The 27249-nt window shown below is 50.7% G+C and overlaps 1 protein-coding gene and 1 long non-coding RNA gene across 5 annotated transcripts in view; one reads left to right on the top strand and one right to left on the bottom strand.

Moving 5' to 3' along the window:
* SNX19 (sorting nexin 19) overlaps positions 1-9321 on the top strand; it is a 32717-nt gene extending 23396 nt beyond the window's left edge. Inside the window, exons 9-11 of one of the 3 annotated variants that reach the window (XM_061406489.1) lie at positions 6504-6688; positions 7412-7499; positions 8208-9321. In XM_061406489.1, coding sequence (XP_061262473.1) covers positions 6504-6688; positions 7412-7499; positions 8208-8364 — 430 coding nt within the window. In that variant the 3' untranslated portion in view covers positions 8365-9321. The other 2 variants (XM_061406490.1, XM_061406491.1) reach the window with 2 other exon arrangements.
* Positions 9322-12562: 3241 nt separating this feature from the next.
* On the bottom strand, positions 12563-23697 carry LOC133241245 (uncharacterized). 2 transcript variants are annotated; one of them, XR_009734568.1, is made up of 4 exons: positions 19068-23697; positions 18662-18963; positions 17877-17992; positions 12563-17659 (listed from the first exon to the last, which is right to left on the bottom strand). It is a non-coding gene; the product is annotated as an uncharacterized LOC133241245 (long non-coding RNA). The 2 variants fall into 2 exon arrangements; XR_009734567.1 differs by having other exon boundaries at positions 17877-18963.
* Between the last annotated feature and the right edge of the window lie 3552 nt (positions 23698-27249).

Below are 27249 nucleotides of genomic sequence, written 5' to 3'. Positions count from 1 at the left end.
AATGAACTGAGATCCCTGCCATCAAAACTTCACAATCTTGTTCTTTTAAAACTTTTAAGAAGCTCAAATGGAATAAACAGATTAAACACAGGACTCCAACAAGGAAGGAGAAGAATCAGCATCAGGTGAAATCAGAGTCGTTAACTGGGATCAGATTATAGATGAAAAAACAGAGAAAAGGGACACGCAGTGAGAAATGCAAACAGTAGAAATTAGAACTGGTGAGAACGGTGTCCACTAAACTTGAACTCAGAAGGAGCTGACATTGTGGATAAACGTTAGGGGAAAGCTTTTTTTAAAAAAAAGTTTAAAACAGGAACAACTAAGATAAGTTGTTTGGAATAGATCTTGTACTATTAACTGGCTACCTTGAGAAATTATTTATTCATATATTCAGCAGCAAATTGATGTACTCTTTGCCTGGGGTATTTCTGTTTTTGTTTTGTTTTGTTTTTTTACGTAAAGGAAAGGGTCTAATAAAAAGAAGTGAGCAAGCATGATTAAACTAGAATTGAAGACCAAAATAGGAATGGAAATAACAAGAGAGCATTCATCTGCTTTAAAATTCAGGTACCTGACCAGGTGAATTCTGTTCCATGGAACTGAAAGAATTTGCATTTATCATTGAAGATCTAAGATCATGAAGAAAATTTCTATATAGGGATGTGTTGCTCGGAGATGGACAAGTGACTAGCCTTTTAAAAAATGGATACAGGCTTCTGACCCTGACTTTTATCTCTGGAAACTTCTTAAGTGGATTATTAAATAGATGTCTTGTGAACTCTCAGGAAGAGAAACACGGGCCCCAAAACCCAGTGTGCATTCAGTGGGAATGCTAACCTTGTTAGCAAGGTTTTTTTTTTCTGTCTTAGCAGGATTGGTTGGAGAAGGCAATGGCACCCCACTCCAGTACTCCTGCCTGGAAAATCCCATGGACGGAGGAGCCTGGAAGGCTGCAGTCCATGGGGTCGCTGAGGGTCGGACACGACTGAGCGACTTCACTTTCACTTTTCACTTTCATGCATTGGAGAAGGAAATGGCAACCCACTCCAGTGTTCTTGCCTGGAGAATCCCAGGGACGGGGGAGCCACTGGTGGGCTTCTGTCTATGGGGTCACACAGAGTCGGACAGGACTGAAATGACTTAGCAGCAGCAGCAGCAGCAGGATTGGTAGGCCATTAAATGATAGGAATGCATAGGTTGTTGTATTGTCTGTGGATTTCAACAGGATTGTGCCATATTTCCCTAATATCCATATGGACATACATGGTCTGGACTGCAGGACTTTTAAGTGGTCCATGGCTATCTGAGGATCTTTAGCCCAGGTAGCTAATAACTTGATAGCCTAGAGGGCACTTTCTAGTGAAAGCATAGAACTTATCCTTTTTGTCAGTGAATTTGCAAGTAACTCTGATCTTAGAGATATAATTAATACTCTGGGTGACAGAAGTCAAGATTCAGAAGACTTTAGAAGAGTTAGTTCAGTTCAGTCACTCAGTCGTGTCCAACTCTTTGCAACCCCGTGGAGTGCAGCATGCCAGACTTCCCTGTCCATCACCAACTCCCAGAGCTTGCTCAAACTCATGTCCATCAAGTCAGTGATGCCATCCAACCATCTCATCCTCTGTCATCACCTTCTCCTCTTGCCTTCAGTCTTAACCAGCATCAGGGTCTTTTCCAATGAGTCAGTTCTCCGCATCAGATGGCCAAAGTGTTAGAGTTTCAGCTTCACCATCAGTCCTTCCAATGAATATTCAGGACTGATTTCCTTTAGAATTGACTGGTTTGATCTTGCAGAAGAGTTAGAATGGTCGTCTAAAGCAAACAAGATGGGATTTAACAGAAATAAATATTATAAAACAGAATTTAGATTCTTCTTTTTTTTTTTAATTACACAAGTATAGTACAAAAGGACAAGCCTAGACTTAACAGGAGTCTGTGATTTCTGGTTAAAGCACATACGTGGACTCAGGGTTCTAGTTGGCTGCATACCCAGTGATGAGTCAGTGCTTTAGTGCGTGTGCCCCAAAAACCAGTACAGTCTTTGACTGTATTAATACAAGTATGGTATCTGGCTTGAGGAAGGCACCGTTCTCTGTCTTCTTTGCCGGTCAGGGCACATTGTGAGGTTGTGTCTGGTTCTGGGCACTGTCCGTTGTAAGAGAGGACAGCAGTGAAAACCCTAACCCTACCCGCCCTTCCCCCCACCACCATCAGCACTGCTCAGTCGTGTCTGACTCTTTGCAGCTCCATAGACTGTAGCCCACCAGGCTCCTCTCTCCATGGAATTTTCCAGGCGAGGATACTGGAGTGGGTTGCCATGCCCTTCTCCAGGGGATCTTCGTGACCCAGTGAACAAACCTGCATCTCTGGTGTCTCCTGCATTGGCGGGTGGATTCTTCACCACTGCGCCACCTGGGAAGCCGTGCCCAACCCCCCACCCCTCCCACCCTCCGCCCCATGAAGCCATACTTATCCAGGGCCTTCCTCTCTGAGCCATGGAGGCAGTCTTAGAAAAGACATGAGGGGAATTTGGTTAATTGGCTTAGATGTGGTCCCTTAAAGCTTTCTCCCCTTATTCTTGAGATTTGATTCTGCTCTTTTGATGGAAAATGACCTTCTGCTAACCTTGAAGTGCCATCTTAAGCCCTAGTATTAAACTGTCTCATTTTTAGCCACCGCTTCATTTCTCGGTGTGTAGCTATTTCAGACCAGGTTCCTTTGAACGTGGACTGGACCCCGACTCCCAGTGTAGTGGGTGCCTTGGTCTCTGCATCCTCTGTCCTTCCATGTCTGGGACTGGAGGCTCTTCATGTCTCAATGTCCATCTGCTGCTGTTTTTTTCTCCTTTTATTGCCTGTTCTGGGCCCCCTAGAACATCTTCTCTGTGCTCTGAGTCCTTCAGAGATGGCCTGACAGAACAGTTGTGGTCTGGCTTTTTTTCTTCTTTGGGGAGAAGCTAGAAGATAGAAGAAGATATCTAAATCAAATATCAGAACTGGAATAGTAGTAGAAAATAAAACCAGTGCTATTTGAGGCTCTTCTCCATATTTATTTTAGCGTATTTACCTCATGCATCTTGTGTTACATCAACAATAACATTTGTATTTAGTAAATGATTTCTTATAAATAATTTGTAAATAGTAAATAGTCCAAGGGATGTGTGTGTGTATCTCCACCTTGAAACTGGAGCTCTTAGCTTAACAGTGGTAGCAGCAGATTCCAGAACCTGATGCTGGAGGAGCTATTATGGCACACTGGACTGCAGACACAGAACACAGATTCCATTCCTTGTGCTTCAAGACACAGATTTCTCTTTAACGTCCCCACCCCTGGGTTAAGAACAGAAGGATGACATGTGGAATGGAGAAATGCAGGGAGCTAACAAGGCTTTCCAGGTGGCTCAGTAAGGAATCCACCTGCCAGCGTAGGAGACGTGGGTTCGATCCCTGGGTCGGGAAGATCCGCTGGAGAAGGAATGGCAACCCACTTCAGTATTCTTTCCTGGAGGATTCCATGGACAAAGGAACCTGGCAGGCTATACAGTCCATGGGGTTGCAAAGAGCTGAACACGACTTAGAGACTAAACAGCAACCACAAGGGAGCTAAGGGTGGGAGTCAGGGTGTCGGTCGCTTAACACTCGCCCCAGAGCCTCATCTGCTGGCTTCCTGTGCCTCAGCCCAGCTTCAGGACTGAGGGAGTTCACAGTGTTAGATAAAGAAGGGTGGTGCGCATGGAGCCTCACTCTGGAATAGGAAGGGGAAATGGGTTGAAGGAGGGGAGCAGTGGTTGGATGAAGAAATCCCTGTGCTCTTCCTTGTTTATCAAACACTGTTTCTGTGCAGCGTGTTGGGCAGACTATACAGATCCCTGGAGGGGCATCGTGTGTGGCAATAAAGCATGCTTTCGAGAGGGGTCTCTGGCGCACAGGTGGTTTGTACTGTCTGCGGGTGGGGCAGCAGCGGTGCTGGTGATTATCTGGATTTGGACTTGATCGCTTTCCCCTCCAGACAGGGATGCTCGTCACTTGTGTCGAGAGGCCAAATCTCCCACGTTCTGTGAACAAAAGGCTGCCGCCTGCGTCTTCTCCACAGGTTGCCTTCTCCCCCGGCTAGGAAACGAAAGCAGGCTCATCCAGTGCCCGGGAGGCAGCCTCTTGTTTCCTTCGAGAGGAAGAGGAGGAACAGTGTTGGGAAGAGGACCCTGAAAAGGGAGGGAAGCGTCTGTGTGGTGGGCGCGGCTTGTCTGCTGCCCGTGGGCATGAGGCGGAGCAGGAGCACTGAACCTCGCAGCACCCCACTTCTGCAGTGGACCCCTCTCTTTAGACACGAAGTTGGTTTCATTTCAGCTGGTTTACACAAGTCCTGCCTCTCCCATTCCCAGGACTGACTCTTCTAGGCCCTTCTGTTTATTAGTCCTGTGCCTCAGGGCTTAGGGCGCTTACCGGTGCCTTTGTTTTGTTCAGCAGCTGATGTTCTGCTTGGTGACCTCAAATGTCTTTGTCAATTAGTTCTGCTAAGCTCTGACAATTTTATTATACTCACTGACTCATCCTCCTCATGAGGGGCTTATTCTTGCTTTTTTATACTGTGATTCTTTTTCCCAGCATCCGCATTGAGAGTTTGATGGGTTATAGACCAGTAGGTTTGTATACTTTGTCTCTTGCCACATGTTAACGTTTGTTCTGCATCCAGCATGTGTTGATGAGCTGCTTGGTCACCACGGGAGGGAGCAAAGGGGACCTCCTTGCCCAAATCCAATTCGAGGTCCTGTTCCCATTGAGTGAATGACCATTAAAGTAAAGCAGGCCCACAAGGGGGCCGGGCACCCAGGGCTGCTGTTGTCATGCTCAGTCAAGGAAGGGTTGAGTGGATGCTGAGGTTTCTCCAAAGAGTTGCAGGTGCTACTGGCTCCAGAGGACAAACTGAAGGTCAAACGGAAGGGCAAGCCAGCCTATTGTTTGCATCTGTGAACAGGAGGCTGAGCTGGAGCTAATGCTGGCTGAAAGGGAAAGTGTTAGTCGCTCAGTCGTGTCCAACTCTTTGTGACCGAATGGACTGTAGCCTGCCAGGCTCCTCTGTCCATGGGATTCTCCAGGCAAGAATACTGGAGTGGGTGGCCATTCCCTTCTCCAGGGGCTCTTCCTGAGCCAGGGATTGAACCCTGTGTTTCCTGCACTGGCAGGCAGATTCTTTACCACTAAACCACCTGGGAAGCCCAAATGGTGATGGCTATTTCGGGCAAGCTTTGTGCCGCTCTTGATCTCCATCGATGTCTGCCGTTGTTGCCCTGCCGTTACCTTTCAGACTTCCTATTCTTAGAATCATCTGTGAGCCCTGGGCCTGGGGGAGTGCAGCCCCCAAAGCTGGAATGCCTAGCGTGAGCGGAATGCAGACTGTCTGGCAGAGTGGAGGTTAAATAAAGTTTGCCTTGGCAGCCCCCTCCACTCTTGGATGGACAACAGGCAGCTCAGGTCTGGAGTGATGGCATGGGCTGTGTGGTGCAGCACCAAATAAAGTCTTCTTTGCGTGAGTGACGTTGCCAGCAGTCCATTCATCCCCGTCACGGCCATGCCATTCTCAGCACGGGCCCCATGAAGCAGGCCTCTGCAGTGTCGAACCTCAGCAAGTGACCACACCGCTCTGGAGACCTGCAGAGACAGGGAAAGCGCTTTGGTGGAAATGCCTTGCAGGCCCTGCAGATTGCGGTACCTGCCCTCTCAGTCACTGACTCATTTGTGGAAGCAAGACAGAGGGGTACATTTTCACTGTAATAAGAGCAGTTGCCAGTCAGTCATTTCACCGACATTTCCCAGACATTTCACTGTGGGAAGATGTTGTGGTGGGGACCTCTTGCAGTGCTTATAATGTAGTTGGGAAAGGCAAGCTGTAAATATATGAGGCAGTAAGTAATATTCCAAACTGGAATACCAGTGCTTAGTCTGTGTTGTAGAAGGAGCACCACAGGAGGCCTAAGGAGCGAGCATTTCTGGGTGGAATGCTCAGGAAGGAATTTGTGGAGGATGTGGGGTTTGAACAGGTTTTGCTAGAAGGACAGAGTTCTGCTGCTGGCCAGGAGAAGGCCTGGTCTCTCGGGAGCAATGGGTGATGTCAGGGGTCCTCAAGACAGGTTGTGGGGGCGTGGATGGTTGGCCACGGAGCGGGGTTTGTATAAAGTTCCCAGACCGTGCACTGTGTACACGGCACTGAGAAGTCCCAGTGCTTCTCACTGGAGGACGGTTGGAAACGTGCAACCTCCCCAGAGCCAGCAGCCCTCACATGCTCTGTTCTCAGCCCCTGACACATGGGTGCTCACACTCAGTGAATGGCTGTAATCCTGTCGTCACTCGTCTTCAAGTTCTGGGAGCCCGCGCTGTCGACTGGCTTAGTCTCACCTGTGGGAGCTGGCGCTGCCTTGGCGTTGTTCTGCCCTCATTGCCTGGAGGACTTGCCCTGGCTCTGGGTCCTCCACGTTGCCCTGACCCTTCTCTCTTCCCCTGCAGGTGGCTGGAGGTGCAGGTGGCTCATCTGACGTGTCCACAGCGCTGGGTGCAGTACCTCCGGCTCCTCCAGGAGTCCATCTGGCCGGGCGGGGCTTTGCCCAAGTGTCCTCGGCCTGTGAGGACCCCGGAGCAGAAGGCAGCAGCTGAGAAACAGGCTCTGCAGAGCCTGATGGGTGTCCTGCCAGGTGACTGCAGAGAGACTGATGGTGCCGTAGCCTTCCTCCCCACGCCGCTTTCCTGCCATTACCCCACGCCCTTCCCCTGTTTTCAAAGGGCCTTATCTGCAGCAGGACTCAGCAAATGTGTTGACCTGCTATTTCTGAGGCCAACAGGAAAGTGATTGGGACTTCTGGGGAGGCTGAGGGAACAGGAAATGTCTTCGGGGCAGGTGATGACTTCCAGCCCTGTGGATCGGGGAGGAGCATGACATGCCTGCAGAAGCCCAGCTTGGGGACCAGCGGCCGACAAGTAAAGTGCACGGTCCTCAGCTACATAGACACAAACTCCGAAGAGGGCTTTTCCCTCCCTTTATGTGGTTTTTTCGGAGGACGGGGAAGGCAGTTTGCTGCCTGTGGTTGTGCTGGGGGAGGAGGGTACAGTGGTGGACGCTTGCCCCAGACTGTGCTGTTTACTCTTGTTAACCTCTGTTCTCCAGCCTACACCATTGTATCAGAAGCAGCGGCAGGTTACAGAATTGTCTCCTGGGGCCCATCTTATTTAGATATCTAACTTAAGAACCATTTTTGTTGGCTTTTCCTGTCTCCTGAGGATATAGTTTGTCTGTGTGGTTCAGAGATGTGCCAGAAGTACCCAGTGTGAATAAAGACAGCAGACATCCTGAGGAGACAGTCCTTGCAGAGGCTAAGGCTTCGTGGTGAACTAAAACCATGTCCACCTTTCCTCTTCAGATGTCATCGTAGAAATCCTTGGGGAGAACAAATGCCGGCTGAGCTGGAGTCTGGTCTTGGAGTCACTGCAGCAGCCCCTGATCAACAGGTGGGCACCGCGGAAGCTGTCTCTGGTCTCAGAGGGTCCCGGGCTTCTGGTTAAACGGCTGCACTGAGAAGACTAGAACCGCAGTGTCTCCCTGCCCTGGGCCCCGGCTGCAGGTGCAACGACCGTTTCCCTGGCTTCCGAGCAGGGGTCAGTTGGTCGGGAGCTGGCGGGACCAGCCACTGTTTGCATTGGGAAGAACTCTATGCAGGCCCCCGTGGGAGCTCCTGAGAAGGCCCTGGCAGTCCTCAGCACAGAGAGGTCATGATCCCCTGGCCGGTGCCGGGGGATGGAGAATCCCGCTGGTGTTGAGAGCACGCTCCCTCCCCTCAGCCCTGCCCTGAGCACATTTTGTCTGTGAACTCTCACTCCTCAAGTCCTGTCTGCCTCATCACAGGTGACCTGAAGGTTCCTAGTAAGTCGTTACTACAGGGATTCCCCTCGCTCAGAGCTCTTCAGAGCAGTGCCAACATGCTAGATGTAAAGAAATAGGGGATTTCCTTAAATCCAGTCTCAAGTACCATTTCCACCTTTGTTGCAATCCTAGCCTTCTTTAGTTCAGCAGACTTTTATTTTACAGCCGAGACATTGCAGTCCACTGAGGATATCAGTAGCGGGCAATGGGGAGGTGAGATAAATGTCATCAACAGGATCTGGTGTCCTGAGACCTAGCCAGACCTTCCCCCAAGTTGTTCTTTTTGTTTGTTTCAGGCATTTGATTTACTGCCTCTGGGACATCATCCTGGAATTGTTAGAGCTCAGTGCCTCTGCCGAGGAGTCTGCCGTAACCAGCTCCACCGCAGACACCCCAGGAAGACGGGCATCTCCCCTTAGCCAGAGGCCATTGTCCCGTTTCTTCGAGGGTTAGGAAGAGAGGATCACTCTGCCACCCAGAGACCAAGCAGAAGACCATACCCTCTGGAACAGGGCCATACTCAGAAGGCCTAGGGTCTCAGCGGCAACGTCCCCCCTCCCTCCTGCCACACACACACACACACACTTGGTCTGTAGCAGGCAATGGGCGTATATGCACCATTGCACACACATCCATTTCCATGCCTCCTTGTGTGTGGACTATTGCTGGTGGGTGGATCCTAGTTCCTCTGGAAAAGGGAGCCATGGGGGAGAGGAATGAGCCACCCCCGCCCCCTTGCCCTCCTTCCTGACACTGTTTGCCGGTAGCCTGGCCTGTGCACACGTGCACCTGACCCCCCATACCCCCCACCCCCATGCAGGCTCCAGGGAGACTGGGAAAAGCACCACAGCTGGGTTTTCTTGGAGGAGAAGACAGTCTTCTGAGTTCTCTCTTCCCACCAGGAAACACAATCCATCCAGGAGTACTCTTGAAAGCCAAAGCACTGGTCTCTCAAGCGTCCCCACAGCCCACAGAGGGAGCCGCTTCTCAAGGCTCTCCACGCTCACCGGTGTTGCCCAGCACCTCGGCCTGCAGAGGACGTGACTTCGGCTGCTGCCCTAGGAAGCTGCGTCCCTGAAGGGCAGATTGCCGAAGCTCCGGGGGGCCACCCCACCCCTCCACCCTTTCCTGAGAGAGGGCTGCACTACAGACTGTACCAGCCCCTCCCCAAGAGCAAGTGCATGCTGGCCTCTGTGGCCTTCCCTGTCTGCCTTCACCCACCCAGCACAGCAGGTCACTCCGCCGTGACGAGTGAAGAACAAGACAGTCAGCACTAGCCTGGAACATTCCTGCTTCTCCTGTCACCCTCCCGCCTCTGACCGTTCATTCCCAGCTTCCACTCTCCTCTGCTTATGGCGCCCGACAGCAGATGTTAGGTCCTGGGCAGAGTAAAATCGTGTGTCAACGTGGTCTCTGGCTCTATGGGTTAGGATGCTTTAGGCTGAAATTACTAAACGTTTGTTTTTTTCCATCAAACCAGTCCCTGAGTAGGTGAGGCCCCGGGTTGGCGGATGCAGCATCTCGGACCTCATCGAGGGCCCAGATTCTTCCCATCTTTTTGTTTTGCCTTGTAAACACATTAGCTCATCTTCAGGCCACCAGCCTTCACAGTTGCTGCAGTTCAGGGCATCACATCCACGTATGACAATATCCTTGAAAGAATGGGGGCGTCTCCCCCAGGTTTTCTTTTAAAAAATGAGGAAACAGTTTTCCAGAAGCCCTTCAAGAGTCCTCAGGACTCATTGCCAAAACCACCCGCCCTGAGCCAATCCATGACGTTGAGGATGCTTGAACACGATTGGCTCCTAGTAGTGTTTCCTCCTGGGGAGGTCACTCGCCAGGAAGGTTAGATACCTGAGAAAATAGATGTTAGCAAGGAAGAAGCAGAGGTCGGGTGTTGTTGAAGAGTCTCTCTTGCAGGGCTCATTCTGCAAACACCACCAAAGCCCCCCTGTGCTTAACTTAAGAGTGAGGTTTGCCAAACATGCCACCTGAAGCTCTTCACATGCTTCACCTTCCCTCACCCACACGTCAGCCCCAGGAGGTGGTTCTGCTCTGTTCCCACTTCACGGGCACATGAGGCATAGAGGTGGGGACCGGTCACAGGTGCTTGAGGAAATGGCAGAGCCCACACGCAGAACCACTGTTCAGTCTACCAGAGGGCGGGTTCTCACCTGTGAGGAGCCTGTGGTCTGGCAGACTCCTTGGTCAGGGCCATGTGGCCACGCGGTGGTCTCTGCTGCAGCCATTCAGCTCTCCCATGGGGGCCTGGGCAGCCACAGCATGTGCTCCTGTGATGGGCCCGGAGCTCCGAGTACCCTGAAGCTCTGTTCACACGCCACGGCAGCTGCTGGGTTTAGTCTGGAAGTAGGCCACAGACCTCATCCTAGTGAGTTAGCAGTGCTTGCTGAAGTCAAGTACGCGTGAGAATTACCTAGAGCCAGGGTAGAGGCCTGGGGAGCTGCGTGTTAAGCTCCCAGGGGTAGCCAGCAAGAATGTAGGCCTTTAGCCACACCTGGAGTGTCGAGGGGTTAGAACCCAGACAGCTCCACTTGGGTGCTGTTAATGCACCACTGAATATTAAAGTCACTTAATTGAGGTGGTAATTCTATCTGAACTGACTCTTAAAGGATTAATAAGAGTTAGCCTGTGAAAGCATGGGGAGTTCAGATGCAACAGTGAACCATGGGTGAAGACATGGAGAGTAGCCCCCCCCGAAAGACACCTCCTGTGTGACCCACTTCCCTGAGGTGCCTGGAGTGGTCGGGCTTACAGGACAGAAGGCGGTCATGGGGCAGAGGGGCGGGGGTTTCAGCTGCTCGGGAAGAAGAGCTCTGGGGATCTGTTTTCACGTATATGTAGTATATGTAGCACTGCTGAACTGTACACTGAACAATGGTTACAATGCTGAATTTTATGTGTATTTTATTGCAGTTTAGAAATTTTAAAAATAAGCAGTATGGCACCAGGCAAGCCCAGCGTGTGGGGAGGGTGAGGCTGGAGCCTCCTGGGCTGGGAGAGGGCGCGGTGTGCCTGGAACCTGGGGTCCATTCCAGCCGCGTGGTGGGGGTCATGAAAGAATCTGGGGAGCATTCATCAGCAGTCCTGGGCCTTGATCACGCACACAATCAGCCCTGCTTGGTCCTGCCCCTGGAGACTTGACTCCTGCCTGCGTCATTCTGACCCCTTGAGTGCTCCCAGCCCATCCCCACTGCTGACATATACAGTGGCTTCAGGCTCTGTGGAGTGTAGTGAACTTCAGGTGGTAAAACCCCAATCGGAATCCTCGCTCTGCCTCTTGGCAGAGGATGAAGATACGTTGGGAAGCTCGCCTTCACGGAGACTCTGATTTCTTAGAAAAGGGGACAGAAAGGTTACCGCCCTTTTGAGCACAGAAAGAGCTCGGGTGTAACAGCAGGCCCTGCTGTGCCATGTCGGTGGCATGGCTTCCCTGCTCCCTTGTGTTGGGGGAGCAGCGGAGATGCCAGTCTTGGGGAGCCTCCTTGGAACCTGCTGCTTCTCGTCTTCCTGTGCTCCGGAGCAGGAGGGTGTGTTTCCTTAGGATAAGGGAGGAAGGTGAGCCAGCCCTGCTAGATACAGATGACAATGGGAACCTGGGAGGAAGGGAAAGTACGATGCTGTGGGCGTGGGAGCCCAGCTGGGCAGGCTGTGCCATAACTTAGCAGCTCTGTTTCCGCCGGGAGAGCCAAAAATCACAGGGCAGTGCCCGCTGACACTGCCTTTGTGGACCAGAGAACGAAACCACTGCAGGGTGAATTCCAGACAGCAAACCTGCCTCACTGTGGTGTAAAGGGTGAGGGTGTGCTTCACACAAAACAGTGTCTCTCAGGAGACAGCCAGTGAGGGGAGGCACCCCAAACATGTCTAGACCCTCAGACTTGCCTGATACCTAGCAAAGGTGGCAGGGTCTGGTTTAAAGGTGGTGGCAGAAAAACAAACCCAGAAGAATATCCAGTCAGAAGCAAATGTGGATCGTCACACCTTTTTCCTGCCGTGACCAGCAACAGGGTTGGAGGCAGGGCAAGCTCAATGCAGTGGAGGAGGTGTGGGCATCGACAGTCACCTGGACAGACACCCTGCACTTGACTCAGTCTCGCTGAGCCCTCCTGCCACGTCCCTCTCGCTTCTCACCTGTCTCTGGTCTGAAAGTACTTTTGAACTCGGCTTTTTTGGAAACGAAAACAAACGTGACAGGATACAGAAAACTACTGGCTCTGATGTCTTCACCAACACGACAAAATCTAATTTCTCCGCACATCTTGATCCTTCAAACCTTACCTACAAGCGCTTCTGTATGAGTCACTAGCACACCATTTCTAGGATGTAGAGGGTTGGGAGGGGGAAAATGAAAGAAAATAATAGAATCAAACTTAGAAAACCATAAGTGACCTTGTCTACTTATTCTAATTCCAAATAGGGCTCTCTGTCACTGGTCAGTGTTTAGGAGATGCAGACTAATTTAACACTGAAGTGTTATAAGGATTAAGAAGGTAAATTTGCAGCTTTTACGTAAGCAGTCCACACTTTGACATTTTTTAAATTGAAGTATAGCTGGTTAACAATATTACTACTTTCAGCTGTACAGCAGAATGATCTGGTTATATGAATACATCCATTTTTAAGGTTTAGATTCTTTTCATTATAGTTTATTACAAGATAATACAGTTCCCTGTGCTATACAGTAAGGGCTTCTCTGGTGGCTCAGATGGTAAAGTATCTGCCTACAATTCAGGAGACCAGGTTCGATCCCTGAGTTGGGAAGATAACCTGGAGGAGGAAATGGCAACCCAGTCCAGTATTTTTACCTGAACAATTCCATGGACAGAAGAGCCTGGTGGGCTACAATCCTCCTTGTTTATTTTTTATATGGCCATGTGCATACTTTTGACTTTTCCTTTCTTCCCTGTGTGTTCCATGTTACTGTTGCACTCTATTATTATGAGCAAGTTCAGTTCAGTCACTCAGTTGTGTCCAACTCTGTGACCCCATGAATCGCAGCACGCCAGGTCTCCCTGTCCATCACCAACTCCCGGAGTTCACCCAGACTCCATCGAGTCAGTGATGCCATCCTGCCATCTCATCCTCTGTGGTCCCCTTCTCCTCCTGCCCCCAATCCCTCCCAGCATCAGAGTCTTTTCCAATGAGTCAACTCTTCACAAGAGGTGGCCAAAGTACTGGAGTTTCAGCTTCAGCATCAGTCCTTCCAAAGAAATCCCAGGGCTGATCTCCTTCAGAATGGACTGGTTGGATCTCCTTGCAGTCCAAGGGACTCTCAAGAGTCTTCTCCAACACCACAGTTCAAAAGCATCAATTCTTCGGCGCTCAGCCTTCTTCACAGTCCAACTGTCACATCCATACATGACCACTGGAAAAATCATAGCCTTGACTAGACGGACCTTTGTTGGCAAAGTGATGTCTCTGCTTTTGAATATGCTATCTAGGTTGGACATAACTTTTCTTCCAAGGAGTAAGCATCTTTTAATTTCATGGCTGCAACAAGAGAGAGTGGCAATCAAGCGGGCCAGATACTTGGATTAATCCATGAGGGTGAAGACCAAGATAGACAAACACAAAAGTCTGAAATTGCAGATAAAGGCACTCACATGAACACAGAAGCTGTGATTTCTCTGTGCCTGGTAGCATTGCATGGTGATCCATCAGCCCGGGGCATCAGACCTTTTGCCTATGCTCCTTGATAAAGAACCATTCTGCCACTCATTGCTATCAAAAAGATGAGCCTTGATTTAGCAAAATGTCTGCGTTTCATCTCAAATCTTGCTGTTAGGGAGAACAGACCTTATTAAGAAAAAAAAGCAACCCTTTCTTTGGAGTTTTTGTCCTTTACAAAGACATGGGGAGTCCCAAGTCAACCCAGGGGTGGCAAGCCAGGTTCTTTAGAGAAAAGTGAGGGTCCCTTTCATCAGGGCTCCGTGTGTCTCTGGGAGAACTGTGTGGACAGGGTGGGTGGTAGGGCTTTTACTCGGGGACAGAATGGGTTGTGGAGATGGTCTCTCAGAAGTCTAGGGGCCTGTGCTCTGCTCTTGCCTACTTCCGTCCTCTGTCACATGCTCTGTGCTCAGGTGTGTTCCCTTCCTTACTCCAGCTCTGCACAGGTGGGCACCTTCCATCGTGAGAGCTGATTCACATGCCACCTCCTCCTCGAAGCTTTATCTGATTGGATAACTCAGAGTTACCTACACTGCCTCTCAGATCAATGTGCGTAGATGTGGGGTCTTCAGCGACAGGTTACAATTCTTTGAGGTCAAGGAGCATCATTCCTTTTCTGTTCCTGTTACACGCTGGTGCCTCCTCAACCCTCCTGTCTGCCTGGTGCACAATAGTCACTGATGCTCACTCGATTAAGGACATTGTACTCATCAACTTTTAGGAGGCAGAATATGTGAATAAGTTGAATGAAAGAAGAATTTGCTGGGGACAAAATAGGAATGAGGGGGAAGCAAATTTTCACTTTTAGGACCTTACATCTTCATTCTAAAGCAAGTATCGCACGAAAGAAGTTCATTTTCCTATTTCCTGTGCCAAAACCCACACAGCTTTATAACAGTACTGTTTGCAGTCCAAGTGTGTAGGCCGATAAGGTTCTAAAGCAATGTGCTTCTTCAGGAAAATTGGTCCTGATTTGAAAGTGGTTTTTAAGATTAGCCAGCCACAGAAACACCCAGCATACCCTGTCTCCATTCCAAGTCCTCCACCTTCACCTGCTCTTTACCTTACTGGGATTGGAAGACAAAAATTTGCCTGCAAGTAATAGCCTCAACTGCTTCCTGTCCCAGATGCAAATTCATCAGAAGTGCAATTATGGTGAGGACAAACAGCTTTCTCTTCCATTTGCTTTCTGGAAATCCTTTGGTCCCAGACCTAAAATTTTTTATTTCATACCTTCTCTGATAGTTTAAGTCACGTCTAAGATGCTGCAAGGAAGACCCTTCAGAGATGCAATAATAACCACAAGAAAAGGAGTACGGAAATGCCGCGTCACTCTCACAGGTGTTTGCTGTCTTCCCCGCCGCATTCACTGCTGTGACTGTGAGCCCAAGCACAAATCAAAACTGGGCAGCTGCCATCAGAATGAAAACTCAGGAATCTAAGACGTCCGGAGTAGCTGCAGGTCAGCGTGTCGGCCCTGGGGGATAAAGTCGCCTGCTGTTTCTGGGCCCCAGTAGGAGCCTCTAGGCCATGACTTGAAAGAGGGCAACAGCAGGTGAAGGAGGAAGTTCAGTCTGAGGATTAAACAATGACGCATTTCAGGGAAAGGAGGAAACCCTAGACAACCTAGAGCTTGGGTCACGTGCTATCTCAGAGCAGGCCCATGGAAGGGGGCCCCCGTCTGCTGTGGAACCAAGTCTGCCCCTGGGCCAGTGCACATGTGCACGACACATGATGTGGGGCAGTCTCAGGAGCCAGTCTGGTGTGTATCCACCCCGGGGCGGATTGGGCAGCCTTCAGTGTAAACCTCTTCGGGATTAACCACTTACTCAGGGTAGAACCCTGGGTAATTAATACCAGATCTGTTCCCTGCACTTCCTACATCCTGCATAAGGGTGAGGACCCGAGTGTTTCCTTTCCAGCATTCTGTTTGGACGAGATAGAAGAAGCTGTTGTCCTAATGCTGGAGACATAAGTCATCCCCTTGCACAGTGCCTTGTGCAGATGGCTTGTGAGTGGCACGTGGCATTTACTGGCCAGGTGAGAGCTGTCTGGAGAGAGAAGGGGGCAGTAAGTATGTGTGTATGGAGATGGCAGTAGTGTCTGTGGCCTGAAGTGCCGGGCTGTGCTCTTCCCTGCAGCAGTCTGGAGAGGAGCGAGGCCAGAGCTTGTGTCTCGGTAGGCCTGCACTCTGGAGGAATGCCCTATGCTGGGGTGGACAGACCTGAGAGTTGTGTAAGATTAGGGTTTCTGTAGCGGTTTCCCGCTACAGAATTTTCCTCATCTAGTCTTGCTAGATGTGACAGGAATTTTCCTCATCTAGTCTCGCTCATAGCAAGCAGCCTGAACCAGTTGTTTGCCTCACCCAATTCCTTCCCCGTGTTTATTTCTGAAGCCCTTTCCGTAAAAACAAAACCAAGTAAATAATAACAGGGGAAAAAAGGTTTAAAAAGACTTCATATCTCTGGCATTTTTCCTTTCTTATGCAACTCAAAAATTGCTTTCTCTTTAGTCCCTAAATTTTTCTCCTGTATCAGCTTACCAGTCTTTGTGGACCGATTGGCTGTCCCTAGTCTAATTGTCTCTTTGATCAATCAATGCGGACATCAACTTAAGATTACATGTAAACCTTAAACAGGTGATATTTCTTATCCTTGACTCCACATTTGATATTCTATGAGGAAGACTGGGGTGGGCTCCCCGAGTAGGGGACCACCATCCCTTCCCCTTAGTTGCAAGTTCAAGCGGTCCGCAAACTTGCCCAGATGGTGTTCAGCACCACAGGGCCTGAGACGGGGAGACCTTTAGGGGAGTTGTCCTGGAGGAGGGAAGAGCGTTCTCCGCCTGCTCACACCAGGCCGGCAGCCACAAAGGCCGGCAGCCGCAAAACCTCAGATCCCAGTGTGTGCCTCTGTCCGAGTGGACGGCGTGTGCTCGAAAACCGCAGACAGAACCACAGCTCGGGAGCCAGACATGACCTTGTTCTTCAGTGAAAAACAAGTGAACGTCACCTGCCCCAGGGTCACTTGGCAGCAGAGCCCCGCGACAGAAGGGGCTCCACTGAAAGGGCAGCGCAAATCCGGGGCATTAAAATAACCCGAATGGTGTCGTTTTCTGATCAAGTGCCTTTCCCTCCCGGGTTTGTGAGTTTCGAGCCTGAGAATGTCTCCCCACAGCTCAGGTTTCTCTGCTGCCACCCTGATCTCAGCCTGGAATCCAGGTCTGATGGAACTATGTCACAGTCCCGAAATGGAGAGACTTCATCTCACAGATGGTGGTGCTGGCAGGCCCAGCTCAGGCGGCTGGTCCCGGGCCCCGGGCAGCGTGGCACATCCCAGCTCTCGGTGGACAGATGGCCTGAGCTCCAATCTGTGCCCAGTAAACTGGGGTCTGTGAGCCTCCCACCGAGAGCAGACGGGGAGCACAGGCCGAGGTGCCACAGGCTCACTTGGGGACAATCACGTCGGTTTGCAGACAGGTGGACCCTAGTGGGAGGCCCTTGAGTTTCTGGAAGGTTGGATTGGAGGGCGGCGAGCAGCCAGTCACATGATGGAAGACATGGCTCACGGCCGAGCTGAGCCCCTCTCTTTCATTAGCGGGGCCCCGGTGTGATGGCGTCACCCGCAGGGCAGGTGGGGCCTGGGGGTCAACGAGGAACCACCCCTTTCTTGGTGAGGACTAGGCCTCAAGGGGGACCACCCACTGCTCGTGTGCAAGAGAAGGCAGCAGAGTGTGGCCCCTTGGGCCTGGTGATCTCCTGGGTTGAGGAGCAGCCCTTCCAGAGCAGCCGGGGGCAGAGGGTGCTTGGGCCCTGTGCTCGGCCAGCCTCGCTCCCCTCCTCCTCTGTGAGAACTGCAGCGGCAGCCAAGCCATTGCCCCTACTCCTGCTCAGCCCCTGCAAACTCCCTCCGGATGTCCCCTCGAGCCTCTTCGTAGTCCAGGAGCCGCGCCTTCTGCCAGGCAAGGTGTAGGAAGCCTGGCCTCCAGGTCCCAGAGGTGCTCCTGTCTTGAGTGGCTGCTTCCATCCCACGCATCTCCTGCCACTGTCTTTTACCATCACCTGCGGGCACGAGGCCAGCTTTGAGGCCCTTCCCCGCGAAGGCTGTATTTTATCTCTCAGTGCCCCCAGTGCCACGCAAGGTGCTCACACCACTGACTCTGAAGAACGCACCAATGGCAGCCCATCACACCTGGCGTGGAATCCTGAGGTGAGATCCAGGGATCAGGCTCATCTCCCCTCACAGCCTCCCCACCTCCGCCAGGGACCCCGTGCTCACATCAGGCCTCTGGCCCGTTTGTCTGCTGGCATGTCCAGGGCTCATTCCCTTGTCCATTGTTTCTCTCGCCAAATGCCGTCTTCTCTTCTCAGACAGGACTTTCCTGAGCAGGCGGGCTGGAAAATAGCTGTCTTTACCACATAATCCCATCCTGCTGTGTTGTTCTTAGCACTTACTACCAACTGACAGTCATTGCATTAGCTCACACAATAGATTACTTCGTGACACTGCAAATGTTTCAATTTTTTGTTGTGTGTGACTGACTCCCATAAGACTGCAAGCTCCAGGAGGGCCAAGACCTGGCTTTCTCCCCAACTAGTCCTGCGTGCTGGCCCATAGCAGTGATGGAATGCTATAGGTACTCACTCCTCACTGAACAAATGGGTGAGAAAATGCATGAGCAGATGAATGTTTCTTTGTAAAGTAAGAACCGATATAAATTATCTCTTAATGTGATGGGTAATCAACCCCCAAATGATCTAAGGCTTCCTTTTAAAGAACCAAAGAGCATAAGAACTATAAAGGTCTTTGAAAGCTGGTCAATCCCCAAATGTATAGAGTAGGAAACTGAGTCCCAGGGCGGGAGAAGGGCTGCAGTGAACACTCATAAAATCAGTGTCTTTGACTTCCAGCCATCAGCTCTTTCTAAAACAGGGTCTGACATGGCAACTCTTCTGAACAGATTCTGACCTGTCAATTTTCTACTGGTTTTGCATGCAAATAATTTTTACTAAGATGAAAAACAAAACAGACAAGAGAACAAGGCCAGCAGCATCAAATTTCACCTCCGATTGCCTCCAGGTATGTTGACTGAAAAGCAAGCCTCTGTACTGCCCAGAGTCCCTTCAGTAAGCTTTGTTGTTGTTGAGTCACTCGGTTGTGTCCGACTCTCTGCGACCCTACAGACTGCAGCACACCAGACTTCTCTGTCCTTCCCCATCTCCCAGAGCTTGCTCAAACTCATATCCATTGAGTTGGTGATGCCATCCAACCATTCATCCCCTGTCACCCCTTCTCCTCCTGCCTTCAGTCTTGTTTCTGCATTCTTCCCCACTTTTGTGTGTCCGGCAGGACCCTGCAAGATTGTCTGCAATTGGAATAGAAGAAATGCAAGCGTAAGCCAAAAGCTAAGTTGTGCCTGGGACTCCACCCTCCGTCTGCCCTTCTCCCCAGACACCTGTGGAATCTCACCGTGGGTATTTTAGATGGACGCAACCCGCTCAGTTCTGCAGTAAGGGGTGCACCTGCTCTGCTCATCAGACATCAGCCATTCTTGATGTTCCTTTTAAAGAAATTCTCTAGAGGTTTCTAAGAAACTCCCAGCCTATCAAAGCCTTCTCTCCCAGCTGGCCCTGGAGGGTGACTCCCCCATCTTGCTCTGCATGTAAAATTATGTTTGACAGCAATGAAAACCAACAGTTCAACAGCAATCATTTCTTGGCAGGGCAGATTGGCATGAGACCTGCCCCAAAACAAAATAAGCCTTTCAGGGAAGTGTTTTTCAAGCTGGGTTGGCCTTCTCAAGCCTCTTGGAGATTCTAGTATGGCTGACTTGGGAGTCGAGGCTGAGCCCCAGCCAGAGCCATCAGTGACAGTCAATGACATGATGGCCAGGAGGGGAGACCCAGGGCTGAGTGTCTCCTGAACAGCTCAGACAAGGGTGACTGCTGCGGACCTTCCCCTGGGGAGAGGCCGTCTACACTGCGCCTGCTGTTCTCCCATATCCCGTCAGTGATTTCAGTCCTGGAGGAGGAGTCAGACAAGCACCCCTTCCTTTCCCTCCTCCTCTTTTCACTTCCCAGCTCCTATCCATCATTCTTTACAGTTCTTAGCATCACCACCTTTCTCAAGGCTGTGTGCCACTCTGAGGGGCCTTCTGTCACCAGGGAGCATGCTGTGTTCCCTGGGCCTGAGATCTTGTTCCATCCTGTGTCTCTGGTCTCCTGCCTCCTAAGCTGTTATGAAGCCTTGCTTTCTAGGCTTGGTTCCAGCGTGGGCCCACAGCATAATGCAAACATCAAAGATGGCAAAGAGCCCAGGGACATCATGGTTCATCGTGCCCTGGGAATAGCCAAGCCACGTTTGCGCTACTTCTGAACGCCCACCAGAGGTAGCCCGAGACCTCCGGAGTCAGGCCATAGCCAGGGCCTCGAGGCCAGCAGGTGGCACTGTTAGCTCAGCCACCAGCAGGGAGCGATCCCCACTGGGCAGGTGGGCAGCACCCTGTCTGGGCAAGTGGCGTCCCTGCGTGGGGAGGGCAATCCCCGAGGAGATGCTGCCATGACCCGCCACATGCAGCTTCCCCGCCCCACAAGCACAGCCAAGCCCTATGAGCCTGAGTTGGTGGAAAGCTCCAGATGAGGAACTGGGTTCTCGGGTTCGGGTTCTCACTGCACAGATGCTTTGCTGGGAGGCCTGGAAGGAAGTCATTCATTCTCTCTGCCCACAGCTTCCTCGATTTTCCATGCGTTTACCTAACATAAATTAAAGCCATACTGTAGGACCAGATGGGCTCAGGACTCAGGAACAAAAAGGACAAGCCCTGTGTTGGACAAAGTCGCAGTGGGCAGGGTGGGGAGGGGCGTGGACCCCATAGAGGAGAAGCAACTTGCTCTCATAGAAATTGCTACTGTCAGCTTGGGCTCCTCAGAGGTGGTTCCGCCCTGTTTTCAGTGCTCTGCGTAAATTAACTCATTTAAGAATCCCAGGATCGGCAGGGCCTTGTGGGCTGCCGTCTATGGGGTCGCACAGAGTCAGACACGACTGAAGCGACTTAGCAGCAGCAGCAGCAATCCTCCCAAAGAGGGCATGAAGGATGAGTTCCTCCCCGTATTTAAAGGTGGCATGATGGAAGCTTGGAGGGGCTAACTGACTCTTGCTGGCTCATCTATCTGTAAGGGGCTGAGCTGGTTCAAAGCCAGGCACTCCAGCCCCTAGCCCATCCCCACAATCACATTGTTTAGTCATCTGGCCCCCAAACCAGCGCAAATCCGTAGCAGAACCAACGAAGCTCCTATACCTCGCCCCCAGTTCTTGTTCTCTCCACCACGGCGCTCCCCCCTGGTCCTGAAGCCCCTCCGTCAGGGGTGCTCTTCACCCAGGTCTCCAAGGACCTGCTTCCTCGATTTCTTCTCTGTCCTCTGCACCCCAGACAGAGCGTGGCTGCGCACACTCCCACCCTGTGAACCCCTGCATGTCCGATACCCCTTTCTCTGCTTCTTCACAGATAACAGTTACCACCACTTACTTGCCATTCTTGTGTCTTCTTCTCTAAAGTGCAGTGTCTGAAGGCAGGCTCTATGGTCCTCAATGCCAGAGCCCTGGTGCCCGGCACATTAGAGCATTCAGTAAACAGTCGATGAATAACAGACGAGCAAATAGCAAATCAATCCACAGGGTGGAAGCAAAGACCTGGGGTGCTCTGTGCCCCGTGCTTAGATACCACTCGCACACCCAAACCTGGCCAGACCCTGCCTCCTCTGGACGCTCTCTGAATCTTTCCACTTCTTGGAGAGATTTGTTCCTTGAGGTTTAATATCACACCCCCAACAAATCTTCACTTAAACTGTGGGTACTTCTGAAAGGGAGATTACAATACCTCAATGAATTTTCAGCCATGAACACTCCTGAATATACTAAACAATACATATACAACATTTTATATATGAGAGCCAAAGTGAAATAGAGCTGGTGTGGATGCAGTCCTTATAGCACGCCCATCAGAGCACCTGCCGCTTTGCACGCTGCACTGATTGGCTTCTATTTCTGGCTCTCTGCTTTCCTGGCACCCATGAGAAGGGTTCTTCCCAGATGCTTGGTGGTGGGTGGGTGGTTGGGTGATACCATGTGACTGGTCCTAGCCTATCACACCTAAGTGGATCTGTTACCCACTTAAAGTTCCAATGAGAGACATGGGCACTCTCTTTCCCTTTTGACTCGGCCACCTGCCAGCCTCAGCCCGAGTCCCCGAGTGACTGTGATGAGCAGGGGACCCCATCTCTCCAGTCTCCACACAGCACTCTTGTGAGGTATTCTGTGCTGTCCTTGTTTTGCAGAGAAAGAGCAGGCTCTGAGTCATTAAACGATTTTCCTGAGATGACACAGGTAATAAGTGACAGCCAGGAATGGCAATCAGGGGTGTTTGACACTAAAACACATAACTTTCACTTACTCTTACTCTCTGGCAAATCTGTGTTAAATAAAAAACGAATAGGAAAATGGGAATACCAGCCATTTCCTGGAAAACAGAAGCTTTGTCAGGGTACGACGGCTGTGGGGAGTAAAGAGGGCACTGGGGTCCTAAGAAACCCATGACCAGAGGGGATGTGAAGGGGATAATCTATGGACCACATTGTCCCGGTTCATATTTTTGCATGTTGAAGAGTTAGAATCCTTGGTCTGTAGCCTGATTCCTTCCACCTACAGACTCATTAATGCAGTAAAGGAATATGCGGGTTTCCCAGGTGAAGAACCCGCCTGCCAATGAAGGAGCCCTAAGAGACACAGGTTTGATCCCTAAGTCAGGAAGATTCCTTGGAGGAGGGCACGGAAACCCACTGCAGTATTGTTGCCTGGAGAATCCCATGGACAGAGGAGCCTGGCGGGCTACAGCCCACGGGGTTGAAAGAGTCAGATACGACTGAAGCCACTTCGCTTGCGCGTACAACACGCACGTAAAGGATTACGCAATGAGTCTATCCGTGTGCCAGGTCTTGTGCTGAGGGTGCCCTGATGGGCGGTCTCCAGCTCCCCGATGTCAGGGACCTACAGGCTGTCCATAGAGCCCACTCCTTCCATGTTTCAGACAGAAGCAGCCACTCCTGTAGAGGCTAAGTGGCCAGTCGTTTGCTCTGAGAGTTCTCGAGAGTCGAATCTCAGCTCCCCCACGTGCTCTTGGGCACAACTTCTGAGACTCTCTGCTGTTCCATTTCTCATCTGCCCTAAGCTCCACTTGACCTTGTGGAGTGATCGCCAAAGTGATGGGATAAGCATCTGCAAGGACAACCCAGATGTCTTTTAAATGGGAAGTGGTACATGGACGAGAAACCCTCTTCTCCCAACCCTCACGTTTAGTTTTTAAAGAGAGAGGAGACAGATGTATTTCCACCAGTTCTGAGGCTTTTTAAGAGGAAGGAGTGGGAACTCGACACTGAAAAGGAGCCACTGTAAATGCTGTGACCAGTGGAATTTTTGTGGCCTGATGGCTTTGAAAATAAACTCCAGGCTGGGTGTAATCGCACCTCCTGCCACAGGAGATTAGCTAATGTGAGTGAAGCACTTGGAGTTCTGAAAGCAAAACACTGTCATGATTAGCAGGATTCTGATACCTCCCTCTTGAGATTCTTATCCGACTTGCTCCGTGCCCTTTTGGCAAATCCTTGTATTGCTGCTTCCAGAACCGGGAACAAAATTTTCTGGATCAGATGGGCTCCTCCACTGCTCTTCAGAAGACCTGTTAGGTGGAAGGTCCTGGGGTCTCAAGGAGGAGGTGGAGACTGGGAGAAGGAGGAATCAAGAGAAGGAAAGAGAGAAGGAACACCAACACAGCTCAATTCTCTCTTCCCCTTAAGGCCTTCTCCAAAGCACTGCGTTTGTCTACAAGAGCAAATGAGGTGTAATTTTTTACCAAAAGCAAATCTTGACTCTCTCACTATAAAAAGTCTAAAATAAACAAAGCCCAGGGGAAAAGGGACCTAAAAAGAAAGAACACTGATGCAGAGAACAGATGGTTATCATGAAAATAGGAGGGACCAACGTATCCCCTGCTTGTGTCCCTCCCTGGATGGTCCCTGCTTGCCACCTGGGTCCATCCCAGCTGTAGAAGATCTTTCACTTTCATCAAGAAACTCTTTAGTTCCTCTTCGCTTTCTGCCATAAGGGTGGTATCTTCTGCATATATGAACTTATTTATATTTCTCCCTGCAATCTTGATTCCAACTTGTGCTTCATCCAGCCCAGCATTTCAGACCTTCAGAAAAGATCTGAAAAAGCCTTAGAATCTGTAACAAACATGCTCTCCAAGTCTTTCTCTTCTTAAGTGGCATGGCCCCAAAGGAACTCATCGTTACTGTCTGTGTTTGGGGTTGGGGAAGGCCAGGGCCCCGTATTCTCAGGAAGACTAAGTGGGTAAGAATAGATGCTACCCTGGGCAGAACACAGATCCCCTTCAGAACACAGATCCCCTTCAGCAGGGTCTGTCATGGGCAGGCTCTGGGAGATGAATGCACCCCTAAGCGTCGATGCAGGTCGTTCTATGAGAAGTGTATTCCTTTCTGAGGCTGAGCAGATCGTGGAGAGCCGTGGGGGCCATGAGGGCACCTTTATCAAGAGAGACAGCTAAGGGCCTACAGAAGGATGAGTGATGGAAAGATCTGGAAAGTGATGTAGCCTGGAAGGGGAGGATTAAATGGCCAGAGGGAAAGAGGGGTTTCTTTGTGGATGAGGATGGAAGTGAGTCATCAAAGCTCAGAGAGATGACTTGAAGACAGATACCCAGAACCTAATTTAGAAAATCAGGGAGGTGTTAGGATGACTCCGAGCAACCCTGGAATGTATTTGTAGGCTTGACCCTGACTTGCATATGTGAAATTGCATAATTTGAGGCTAATTTGTTTTGAATTTCTGCCTTATGGGTCTCTTTAGTTTGGATAATCCAAGAACATCTTGTGAAAAACTTTGAACTGGGGTTTAAGTTGAACATGCAACACAGCTGAGTGTGGAAAAGAACTGTATACACATCTGAAAGAGAAATCATTTAAAACCATTCCTTAAATCCCTAAGCAGAACAGTGTGTGACTGGGAAGAGCAGACTCTTTGCCCCCATGTTCCCTGAGGCATCCCCCCTTGCTCTGTGTGTTGTTCGTGAGGCTGACCTGTGCTCAGCGTCTGTAGAGATGTCAGGTTACCTGTGACATTTTCCCGTAAAGGAAGGATGAGCTCTGGGGTCACACATACCTAGGTGCACATACCCCAGAGCCTCTGTCCCCTGTGGGTGACACAGGGAGGCCTGTGCTCACATGCCCTTCCTGTAGGCCTAGAGTACAGGTTGGGTGTCGGGTGTCCAGCAGGACCTTGACCCACAGGAGGACCCCATCTATCCCTCCGCTTCTCTGGGGACAGCAGTGGGTGGACGGACACAGTGGTCACCTGCTGACTCCAGCAGGTCCTCTCACCTCCGTGACCTCTCAGCCGCTCTGTCTCCTCCGACTCTGCCCTCTTCCCTCCCCTTCCTTGGCAGCCTCAGAGCTTTTACCAAATCTCAAATCTCACTTTAAAGCCCCATTGGGAACACTCCAAGTGCTTCCTGTGCCCACAATCTCCCCAGGGATTTCTGAGGACTTTGATGAATGGGTCCTGCTCCCCTGACGTTCTCTCTCATAAACACATCTCGCCTTCACATTCTCTCTCCACTCCGCCCCACCCCACCACACATGCCCATCTTCCTGCCCCTCAGCACCTGCAGGACGCCCTTTCCCGAAGGACACGCCTGTGAATATTTTGTCCCTCTGCCTGGACGGCCCCAGATTGAACTCCCAAGGGCCTGTCTTTTATTTGATCAACTCCAGTCTTCCGAGTTCAGCTTCGAAGTCACTTCTAGTGTGCTGTCACCTATTCGGTGCTGCTCTTCATGGAATGGTGTCTTGTGTGTGTGTGTTAGTCGCTCAGTTGCTAAGTCACGTCTGACTCTTTGCTACCCCTTAGGCTGTATGTAGCCTGCCAGGCTCCTCTGTCCATGGGATTCCCCAGGCAAGAATACTGGAGTGGGTTGCCATGCCCTTCTCCAGGGAATCTTCCCGACCCAAGGATTGAACCCACGTCTCCTGCATTGTGAAAGTGAAAGTGAAGTTGCTCAGTCATGTCCAACTCTTTGCAACCCCATGGACTGTAACCCACCAGGCTCCTCCGTCCATGGGATTATCCAGGCAAGAATACTGGAGTGGGTTGCCATTTCCTTCTTCACTCCTGCACTGTATGCAGATTATTTACTGTTGCGCCACCAGGAAAGCCCGAGGTGTCTGTAGTCCTGTCTTACTGTCTCTACTAAAAAGACCTGCTTACTTGTCCTTCTGCAGACCAAGCTCCCAACCTCCAGGAGAAGCATCTGGTCTTGTTCACCAGGGTCTCCTTGGCCCAGAGAACAGTCCAGAATAGGTGCTTAGTGAATCTATGTTTTAAGCTTCTGTGTGGAATAATGATGGGCTTAAAGAGAAGTTGCAGAATGCCAAGTTCCCATACATCTTTCACCCAGCATCCCCTCATGGAAAATCTTATAAAATCATGGTAAAATGATTGAAAGGATATTATCATTTGATCCAATACTCTTAACTAATCTACAGACCTTATTTGAATTTCACCTGTTTTGGTGCTGTAATATTGTGATTTATAATATGAAATATGTACTTGGTTCTTGTCCCCATTGCTAGCTCAGAGCTCCTAAAGCTCTCGGAATTTTCTATTAAGAAAGCAAGCAAGGTGTCTTTTGTTATGTTAATGAGGTGACATTTGGAAAGCCCCAGGTCACCTCTGACCTCTGGATGGGGGTTGGTTGGGGGGGTGGGGGTAGGGAACGACAAACCCAGTGATTAGAGGTTTGTTTTTCAGCCCTTCCCCCAACCCTAACTCCAGGGATGAGGTAGAGCTAGAGATTGAACTTAATCACCAGATGTCAGTGGGCTGACTGAGCACGCAGGCAGGGCCAGTGGGCTGTTCCATCACACCTACATAATGAAGCCTCCAGAAAACCCAGAAGGACAGGGTTATGAGAAATTTGGAGAGAGTGGACACTCAGAGGGACTGCTCTTTCTCCCCACATCCTGCAAGGTCTCTCTTCTCTGTGCTGCTCCTGAGTCATTTCCTTCTTTGGTAACCTGGTAAGCATAAGTGCGTGTGTGCTCAGTTGTGTCCAGGTCTTTGCAACCCCACGGACTGTAGCCTGCCAGGCTCTGTTAGTCCCTGGAATCCCTTTCCTTATGTTTGGCTTCCCAGGTGGCCCAATGTAGGAGACACAGGTTCGATCCCTGGGTGGGGAAGATCCTCTGGAGAAGGAAGTAGCTACCCACTCCAGTATTCTTGCCTGGGGAGTCCCATGGACAGAGGAGCCTGGTGGACTACAGTCCATGGATCACAAAGAGTTGGACATGACTGAACAACTGAGCGCGCTCACACACACACACACACAAACAAGCACAAGGGGATTCAGTTCAGTTCAGTCTCTCAGTCATGTCCGACTCTGTGACCCCATGGACTGCAGCATGCCAGGCTTTCCTGTCCATCACCAACTCCCAGAGCTTGCTTAAGCTCATGTCCACTGAGTTGGTCAGGCCATCCAACCATCTCATCCTCTGTCATCCCCTTCTCCTCCTGCCTGCAATCT

This window comes from Bos javanicus, chromosome 29, assembly GCF_032452875.1.
Source record: "Bos javanicus breed banteng chromosome 29, ARS-OSU_banteng_1.0, whole genome shotgun sequence".
NCBI classification, from domain to species: Eukaryota; Metazoa; Chordata; class Mammalia; order Artiodactyla; family Bovidae; genus Bos; species Bos javanicus.
Note: the sequence above shows the minus strand (reverse complement) of the source record. Positions and strands in the feature narration are given on the sequence as shown.